General features: G+C 50.4%; 2 protein-coding genes across 3 annotated transcripts in view; both read left to right on the top strand.

Moving 5' to 3' along the window:
* The window catches only part of LOC138866319 (homeobox-like protein HDP1), a 50387-nt gene extending 50353 nt beyond the window's left edge, over positions 1-34 (top strand). The window contains exon 4 of the mRNA XM_070138798.1: positions 15-34. Coding sequence (XP_069994899.1) covers positions 15-34 — 20 coding nt within the window. The remainder of the gene's footprint in view (positions 1-14) is intronic.
* Positions 1-10000, top strand: part of LOC113811197 (dual specificity tyrosine-phosphorylation-regulated kinase mbk-2) — a 228031-nt gene that overhangs the window by 128331 nt on the left and 89700 nt on the right. For both annotated transcript variants that reach the window (XM_070139009.1, XM_070139010.1), the window contains exon 2: positions 7304-9143. In XM_070139009.1, coding sequence (XP_069995110.1) covers positions 7329-9143 — 1815 coding nt within the window. In that variant the 5' untranslated portion in view covers positions 7304-7328. The remainder of the gene's footprint in view (positions 1-7303; positions 9144-10000) is intronic.

Raw genomic sequence — 10000 nt, forward strand, 5'->3', positions numbered from 1 at the left:
CTATTCTTTTCAAGACGTTTATATCTCTGTGTAACGAAAGCGAAAGACACTTATGTTTCGAAACGCGCCGTGAACGTTGTGTATTTGCAATTATATTGAGAAATCGTGCGAATTGAATGAAATTTATATACGCTGTATCACGGAATTATCAGAGTACAAATAGATACAGGAAATTATGACGTATGACTTTGTCACATATTCGACTTTCTCGAATTAGCTTTTTTCTCCTTTCCCTCTCTATGTCTGTGTGTCTGTTCGTATGTATGTTTGTTAATTTGTCTATCGTTCTTTTCTCCTTCCAATACCTATAGCTCTCTCTTTCTCTCTTTCTTTCTCTCTCTCTCTTTCTTTCTTTCTTTCTTTCTTTCTTTCTTTCTTTCTCTCTTTCTTTCTTTCTTAATTTCTCTCTCTCTCTCTCTCTCTCTCTCTCTCTCTCTCTCTCTCTCTCTCTCTCTCTCTCTCTCTCTCTCTCTCTCTCTCTCTCTCTCTCTCTCTCTCTCTCTCTCTCTCTCCCTCCCTCTCTCTCCCTCTCCCTCTCCCTCTCCTCTCCCTCTCCCTCTCCCTCCTCTCCTTCCCCTCTCCCCTTTCCCTCTTCCCTTCCTCTCTCCTTCCTTCCTTCCCTTCCTTCCTTCCCTTCCTCTTCTCCTTCCTTCCCTTCCTTTCTTCCTTCCTCTCCCTTCCTCTTCCTTCCCTTCCTTCCTTCTCCCCTCCCTTCCCTCCCTCCCTCCCTCCTCCCTCCCTCTCTCTCCCTCTCTCCCTCTCTCCCTCTCCCCCTCCCCTTCCCATCCCTTCCCTTCAACCCCCCTCTCTTCCCATTTCTTCCCCCTTCCTGTCTCTCCATCTCGAATCTCCCTCCTCTGCCATTACTTCCTGCGTGCGTGCGTGCGTCTGACAGTGGCGGAAGTGAAGGTGTTTACACGATCCGTTTTGTGTGTGTGTGTGTGTGAGTGTGAGTGTGTGTGTGAGTGTGAGTGTGTGTGTTTGTGTGTGTGTGTGTGTGTGTGTGTGTGTGTGTGTGTGTGTGTGTGTGTGTGTGTGTGTGTGTGTGTGTGTGTGTTTGGGTGTAGTTTTGATGTGTTGTCTGTGTGTGTCAGGTATGATTGATTTGGTCTGTTTACCATCTCTGTCTCACGGTTTTTTTTTGTCTGGATGGCTGTCTCTGTCTGTGTCTGTGTAGTTATGGTTGCGTGCATATATGTGTATATACAAGGTATATGAAAACACACACACACACACACACACACACACACACACACACACACACACACACACACACACACACACACACACACACACACACACACACACACACACACACACACACACATACATATGTGTGTTTTAAACAAACATGTATCGAATCATTAAATACACCAATACGATTATATAATCACATACATCTGTCGAACGTTATTAACCCTCCCCCACTATATCACACATCCCCCTCCCTCTACCTCCTCCCCTACCCGTCTTTGCCCAATTCATGGACATTACTTAAGACTTAATGACATGCTGCCAGCGTCTTCCTCCCTCTTAATCACCATTGCTATAATTACCCCATCACCGATATCTTCCTCTTTATCTTCTTCCTTCTCTTCTTTCCCTCCTTTCTTCCTTTCCTCCGCCGGTTTTTAATTCTTTCCTCTTTTCTTCTTTTTTTTCTTCTTTTCTTATTTCCTACTATCTCTCTTCCCCTTTTTCTTCATCTCCTTCTCTTATTTCCTTCTATCTCTCTTCCCCCCTTTTTATCATTTAGCCCTATTATGGTTTCTACGTGTACTCCTTCCTTCCTTCCTTTCGTCCTCTCTCCTCCTCCTCCTCTCCTTTCCTTCTTTCTCTCCCTCGTCTTACACTTTTTTCTCTGCCTCTCTTTTCTGTGAGTTTTATATCTTCTTTTCTCCTGTCCTTCCGTCCTCTCTCCTTCTCTTTTCCTCCCCTTCCCCCTTCCTCTTCTTCCCTCTTCTTCTTCCTCCCTCTTTCTCTCTTTACTACGTATTCTTGTGTCAAATCTGACCTCGTGTCGTAAATCTGATGTAGGTTTGATTGCGATTATTTTATCCCCCGATTTGTGTTTGTGAAAATCGGCTGTTTTTTTTTTTTTTTTTTGCGTGTGTGTGTGTGTGTCTTTGTGTCTGTTTGTCGGTCGGTGATCAGTCGCCCGAATACACACACACGCTAGCGAAGAGAAAGTATATTTCCTTCCCCAACAGCTTCCCACACTCCCCCCATTCTCTCCCCTACCTCTCCCTCCCCCCTCTCGTTTTTCCTTCCTCTCCTCCCACTCATTTTCCCTTCTTCTCCTCCCTCTCCTTCCTTCTCGCGTGTTATTCCCCCCACTCATCTTCTCCCTCTCTTATTCTCCTCTCTTCTCTCTTCTTTCACCATTCCCTCCCCATCCTCACCTTCCACCCTTACCCTCCCTCTGCCATCCACCCTTCCTCTCTCCCTCCCATCCGCCCTCCCTTCCCCCTTCTCATCTTCTCCTCCTCTTCCATCTCCCATCCATCCGTCTTCACCCGCTACCCCCTCCCTCCCCTCCACCCCCCACCCACCCCCGCACCTGTCACGAGATCGCGTGCTCCTGCCACCGATATGTCACGCTCCCTTCGGCTGCTAATTAGGCCCAATTACCTGGCCGTGGCGGGGTTATTATCGCCCTTCGTGCACCGCTGCAAAGAGGGAGGGGGAGGGGGAGAGGAGAAGGGGAGAGGGTGGGGGAGGAGAGAAGGAGAGAGGGTGGGGGGAGGGGAGAAGGGAGAGGGTGGGGGAGGGAAAGATGAGAGGGTGGGGGCGGGGAGAAGGGGGAGAGGTGGGGGAGAGGAGAGGGGTAGAGGGGGGGGAGGGGAGAGGGGAGAGGGGAGGGGGAAGGGAGGAAGGGGTCCTGGAAAAGTCGTAAAGAAAGGATTAATGGCAATGTTGCAACCTGATTAAGATGTATTGATGTGAGGGGAGGGGAGGGGAGGGGAAGTCAAGAAGTGTGACGGCTTCTGGAGAAAGGAGGGCGGGAGGGTGGAGGGGAGGGGCGGGAGGTGGAGGGAGGGGAGTAGGAGGGATGAGGAGAGGGAGGGAGGGAGAAGGGAGGAGGAGAGAGGGAGAGAGGGAGGAGGGAGGGAGAGTAGGGTGGTGAGGAGGGAGGGAAGGGGAGACGGAGGAGGAGGAAGAAGAAAAAGATAAGGGAAGGTGAGGGAGGAGTGTCTGCCCAATACATTGTGTTCTTTGAATCTGTATATTACATTCTGCTCTCTCTCTCTCTCTCTCTCTCTCTCTCTCTCTCTCTCTCTCTCTCTCTCTCTCTCTCTCTCTCTCTCTCTCTCTCTCTCTCTCTCTCTCTCTCTCTCTCTCTCTCTCTCTCTGCTCGCATGCACACCCGTCCCCACGTAATTTCAGCCCGTGAGTCCCCGTTGATATGGAGCGAAAGTAAAATCCAATCTAATTCGTCCACCCCTCTCCCCCTCCCCTTCCATCCCCCTCTTCCCTCCCCCCTCTCCCCTCCCCTCTCTTTCTTCCCTCCCCTCTTCCCCCCTCCTTCCGTTCCTTCTTTCTCCCTCCCTCTTCCCCTTTCCTTCCCTCCCCCTCTTTCCCCCTCTCTCCTTCTTCCCCCCTTCCTTCCCTCCCCCTCTTTCTCCCTCCCTCTTCCTTCGTTCTCTTTCAGCCCCGTGTCTTCCTTCTAGATTTGCTATTCTTCCTTTGTTTCTCTCCTCCTCTGTTTCTCTCTTCCACCTCCTCTTCCTCCCCCTATTCGCTTTTTTTCTTTTTTGTTTTCCCTTTCTCTTTTTTCGTTTCTACTCCCCTCTTCCTTTCTGCCCCCTCCTGTTCTCTTTTCATACCTTCCCATTTTCCTTTTCGATTTTCTTTGGTTTTTTTCCTTTAGTTTTCTTCTCCCTCCTCCTTATCTTCTTTTTCTTGCTCCTTCTTCCTTTCCCCCTCCTCCACCTTTCTCTCTGTTCTTCCTCGTTCTTTCGCTGCCTTCTTCATATCTCCCTTTCGCTGCATTTTAAAAATTTTCTTCATCCTTTCTTCTTTCCTTGTTCTCTTTTTTTCCATTTGTTCTTTCCCTTCCTCCTCTTCCACTTTCATTCCTTCTTTTGCTTCCTACTCCCTCCATTCGTCTTTTTTCTCTCTACGTCTTCTTCCATCTTCTCCTTCCTGTCTTTTCTCTATCCTCAAACTCTTTGCTTTCTTCTCTATCCTCTTTTTCCTTTCTCTCATTCACTGCCTCCTCCCTCCTTTTATTCTGCGTTTCCTTCTTCCTTCTTCTCATTTCTCTTTCCTTGCTCCTTTTTTTCCTTCTCATGCCTTCGCTCTCTCCCTACTCTCTCTCTCTCCTTTTTTTTCTCTTTTCTTCTCTTCTCTCCCTTCCCTTTTTGCCCTGCGCTTCCTCCTTCTCTCCCCTTCTTTCTTTCTCTCTCTTCTTCTCTTTTCTTCTCTTCTCTCCCTTCCCTTTTTGCCCTGCGCTTCGTCTTTCTCTCCCCTCTTTCTCTTTCTCCCACATTATTTTTCTTTTCCCTTCACTTTCTCCACTCTCTCGTCTTTATCCCACCCTCCCACGTCTTTTCTCTTTTTACTTCTTCATCTCCTCTCTCCTTTCTTCTTTTTTAGTTCACGTCCTTCTCTCTCTCTTTTTCTTCCTCTTCTTCATCTTCTTCTCCTTCTTCATCTTCTCCTTCTCTCTTCTCTCTCTCTCTCTCTCTCTCTCTCTCTCTCTCTCTCTCTCTCTCTCTCTCTCTCTCTCTCTCTCTCTCTCTCTCTCCCTCTCTCTTCTCTCTCTCTCTCTCTCTCTCTCTCTCTCTCTCTCTCTCTCTCTCTCTCCCTCCCTCCCCTCCCCTCTCTCTCTCTCTCTCTCTCTCTCTCTCTCTCTCTCTCCTCTCCCTCTCCCTCTCTCTCCCTCTCTCTCCCTCTCCTCTCTCTCTCTCTCCTCTCTCTCCCTCTCCCTCTCCCTCTCTCTCTCTCTCTCTCTCTCTCTCGCTCTCTCAAGGAACAAACGACTCATTAAAGTGTTTATGCAGCCGTTATGTCTCGTTAGCTCATAACAGCCCGTGTTTAAGCCAATAGTGATGAATCACACGCCTTAATGAGATGGTGTTTTTTCAAGGGGGGGAGAGAGAGAGAGAGAGAGAAGAGAGAGAGAGAGAGAGAGAGAGAGAGAGAGAGAGAGAGAGAGAGAGAGAGAGAGAGAGAGAAGAGGAGAAAAGAGAGGGAGGGCAAGAGAAGAAGAAAAGATAAAGAAAAAGGAAAAATAGATTATATCTCCATTTCTGTCATATATATATATATATATGTATATATATATATATATATATATATATATGTATATATATATGTATATATATATATATATATATATATATATATATATATATATATATATATATATATATATATATATATATATATATAGGTATGTATGTATGTATAATGGTGATAATGATCTATTGATAATAATTTTGATATCTGATATGTCATGTATTTCTTCTTTTTGGATGTTAATGTGTGAGTGTCTAATGTCGTCATTTATAAAGATGATAGTGAGTGATTAGCAAAGATCGATGAGAAATAGGAACGATGGAAACGATGATAAACTGGATATTTACACTAATGGCATTGTTGTTATTGATGATCGTCTCATAACGGTGGAAGTGAAAGCCAGTCACGTGACGGACCGTGGCGAGGAGAAATATGGGAAGAGAAACTTAGCGGAGGAGAGAGAGAAAAAAGAGAAAAGGAGAAGAGAAGGGGGGAAAATTAACACGAGTTGAATAAGAAAAAGGAAAATATTAATCAGATAGCAGATGTAGATAATGACTTTCTTTTGGCGAGAACGACGGGTAGACCGCAGAGAGTGGTAAATGGTTGTGGATCCGCCACTTATTGCCGAACTGGTTACCCTCAGCCAATCAGGGGCCGAGGTGGATCATAGACGCCGGTATCCTCCTTCCGCAATGGGATTAGGAACGTTACGCTTTTGTTTTGAGGAGAGAGGCCGGGGGGCGGGGGGAGGGAGGGGGTATTTGTGGCTTACTGGTATGTTTCTCTCCGAAAATTGTCTTTCTATTTTATTCTGAATGGCATATCTCTTTGATTGGTGATATCGTGAGTTTTATATATTTAACTGTCTGTCTCTGTCTCGCTGTCTGTCTCTGTCTGTCTGTCTGTCTCTCTCTCTCTCTCTCTCTCTCTCTCTCTCTCTCTCTCTCTCTCTCTCTCTCTCTCTCTCTCTCTCTCTCTCTCTCTCTCTCTCTCTCTCTTTCTCTCTCTCTCTCTCTCTCTCTTTCTTTGTGCATTTGTGTATGTATGTGTGTATGTATATATGTAACTGTATCAGCGTGTGTTCCTGTGTGTATATGTGTGCTTGTTTGTCAATGTGTATATATCTACGTATCTGCATGTGCGTATGTGCCAACGTACATGTCTTGCCGCGTCTGCAATCTTCGTCTTTCTCGCCGCGAAAGAAAGAAAAAACGAAAAAATAGAAAGAAAGAAAGAAAAGAAAGGAAAGTGAAGAAGGAAAAGAAAGAAAGAAAAACGAAGAAAGGAAAGAAATGTCGTCGAAGAAGTCACCACCGGGGACTGACCAGCGCCCTCCCTGCCCCGTAATTCTCCGTATTCGTAGTTTTATGATTTTTAGTTGTTATGATTTTTTTCCGCGTATTTTTGTAAGAGTTGTTTTGTTGATGTTATGATTTTATTTGTTGTGGTTATGATTTTTTTTTCCGCGTATTTTTTGTAAGAGATGTTTTGTTGATTTTTTTTTCGCACAGAGATACCCGCGCACATGCACTGTCTGTCTGTCTGTCTCTGTCCCTGCCTCTGCCTCTCTCTCTCTCTCTCTCTCTCTCTCTCTCTCTCTCTCTCTCTCTCTCTCTCTGTCTCTGTCTCTCTCTCTCTCTCTGACTCTCTCACACACACACATACACACACATACACACATACACACATACACACACACATTCTCTCTCTCTCTCTCTCTTATATTCTTTTCTCACACCCGCTTTCCATCCTTCCCTCTCTCCCTTCGTTCATTCTTTGTCGCACCCTGTTTGTGTTTCCTTTTTTTATTCATATGTTATCCGTTTTAAGGTATTTTGTTTTATCAGTATCATTATAATTTTGTTAATGGTAGAAGCCTTAGGGTTTGATTTAAATCCCCTTTTATTTGTTTAGTTGTTTTGTTGATTAGATTATTGATTTTTGTCTTATTTGTTTTGTTGATTTTATTCGTTTATTTTGTAGTTGTTTTTACCACAGTAATTTCCTTTTGCTTTTAGCCCTTTTATTTAGTTCCCTTTTGTTTCGTCCCCGCCAGGCCGTAGCGGCAGGCGCGCCCCGCCATGACTCTGAAGACGTGGCTCTCGGCGGGCCACGGCGCCCCCCACAAGCACTCGAAGGCGCCCGTCGACATCCTGCCCGCCCACGACGCGGCGGCGCCCAAGCTGCCAGCCCACAGGGGCCTCACGACGCTGCCCAACGGCGACGTGACGCTGCGGCGCGGCCTCAGGAACCCGTTCTCGACGCTCATGAAGGGCGGCACGCGGGAGTGGCGCGTGCGCAGCGTGGAGGACGTGCTGGAGGCCGAGGGCGGCGACTACGGCTTCCTGGAGTACTACTCCCTCAGGAGGACGTCGTCTAGGGACACGGCGCTGACCGACCCGCGCGCGGCGCTCTCCTACGGCACGTGGAGCCACCTCAACTCCGCGTGGGCGCGCTGGCCGGACGCCGCGCCCGCGCAGTTCTACCCGGGCACGCTCGGCCGCGCGGACAAGGACCAGCGCCGCCTCAGCGAGCACCGCCACCCGCGCAGCTACCACCTGGAGGAGCCGTGGCGCCCGGAGGACATGCGGACGTCCACGCCGCTCTCCTCCACCACGTCCTCCACGCACGACGGGCCCCCGGCGCCGCTCGCGCACCAGCAGAGCCAGCAGGACGCCCCGCAGGAGGGCCCGCAGGAGGGCGGGCGGAGGGAGGGCAACCGGCGCGGCGTCGTCAAGAGGAACTCGCTGCTGTGGCGGCTGCGCCCCGAGCGCTGGCGGACGGACGGGTCGCTGCGCCGCGCCCGCAGCCGCGACGACGGCCTCGCCGCCGCCCGCGAGCGGCGTAAGGGCGACCTGGGGGCGTCGCAGCCGGACCTGCTGACGTCACACCGTGCGCCCGACGACGGCGGGCAGTGCGACGTGGTGTCGCCGGCGCCGCTATCCATCCTGCCGCCCACCACGCGTCGGGCCGCCCAGAGCGAGACACTCCCCCGCAAAATCCGGCACAATAGCAAGGACGCCCACGCCGCCCACACCTTGCTGGCGCGCGGGCGGCGGTGGCTGCACAGCGCCAGCCTGGGCCGCGCGGACCGCAACACGGACCGGGGCGAGTCCGAGATCATGGTTCAGCCGGAGACGCTGCCGACGCGGCCCGCCCTCGACGACGCCGACCACCAGAACAGCGACAAGAACAACAACAACACCAACAACAACACCGGCCTGCCGCTCAGCGCCCGCAAGATGAACGCCAAGAACCGGCTGGTGGCGGCCGAGGTCTACGGCAGCCTGGGCCGCGGCGGCGTCGAGGCCGAGTGGTGGCGCCAGGGCCGCGACCGCTCGCGGCGCCCGCGCACCTTCTACCTCCTGGAGGACTACCTGTCCCCCGTGCGAGCCGCAGGGGGCGTCGCGCCCGCTGGAGTCGTCCTCGACGAGTACGTTGGCCGCGCCCCACGCCTCGTCTTCAGGGAGACGTCCCACGAGGCGCCGCAGCGCCCCGTGCCGCCCACACCCGAGTGGGACACGCCCTCGCTCTCGCCGCCGCCCTCCAGCGTGGTCAGCGGGCAGCAGCCCACGCCCGCGCCGCCCACCGCGCACCAGCACCCCGCCCTGCCCGGCGGGCGCAGCCTCTTCGTGGACGCCATCATCCCGTCGCCCGAGAAGAGCTGCGGCTCCAGCGTGTACTCGCCGGTGTTCTCGCCGCGGGACTCGGGCTACCCACGCTTCGTCACGCCCGAGCTGGCCCTGCCCGAGCTGTCCGTGCCCGAGCGCGCCCCGCCGCCCGTGACGGGCCTGCCCGCGCCCCCGCACTGCCACTACTCGCACAGCCACAGCCTCGCCAACAACCCGCGCAGCCTGGAGCTCGACGAGCGGAAGCGCACCAAGGAGTCCCGCAAGGTAGGCGGATGCGCAGGGGCGCAGGGGACGGCGTGGAGGGATGCCTTCTTTCCTAACTTCTGCTTGCTCTATCTTTGGGATTCATTTACCCTTTAGGTGTTTTTATCTGCAAAAGCCAAATTTTCATGGCAAGGGAAAAGAGCTGACATATTGGAGATTATCGTTAAGAGTGTGTCTATACGCCCTCTATAATAAGAAAAAAATGGATAGTATCACACACAGGAAAATTATTACACGAAAGGTCGAAGATTAGAATATTTACTTTTTGTTGAGGAACCCCTAAAAAGGTTTGTTTTCTCTGATTCCTTCGGCGGTGTAGATTAGGTTCTTTTAGAGGGGTGACTTAGGATTTCTGTAAACACAATCTGTAAAAGCATTTTATATATACTGTGGTGTATATGTGTGAGTATATATGCGCATACACACGGATGTATAGCCAAACACACACATATGTACATAGAGACACACACACGTACACATACATACGCTTATGTGTACTCACTCGTACACGCACACGAACACGTACACTTACAATCACACATGCACGAGCACACACACGGACACACACACACATACACACTCACATACACACACACATACACACACATATACACACACATATACACATACACACGCACACACACACACACGCACACACATACACACGCACACACATACATACGCACATACATACATACGCACACACATACATACGCACACACATACATACGCACACACATACATACATACATACACACATACATACATACATGCACACACATACATACATACACACACATACATACACACACACATATACACACATACATACACAAACACACACACACACGCTCACT

This window comes from Penaeus vannamei, chromosome 25 (assembly GCF_042767895.1).
Source record: "Penaeus vannamei isolate JL-2024 chromosome 25, ASM4276789v1, whole genome shotgun sequence".
Taxonomy (NCBI): Eukaryota; Metazoa; Arthropoda; class Malacostraca; order Decapoda; family Penaeidae; genus Penaeus; species Penaeus vannamei.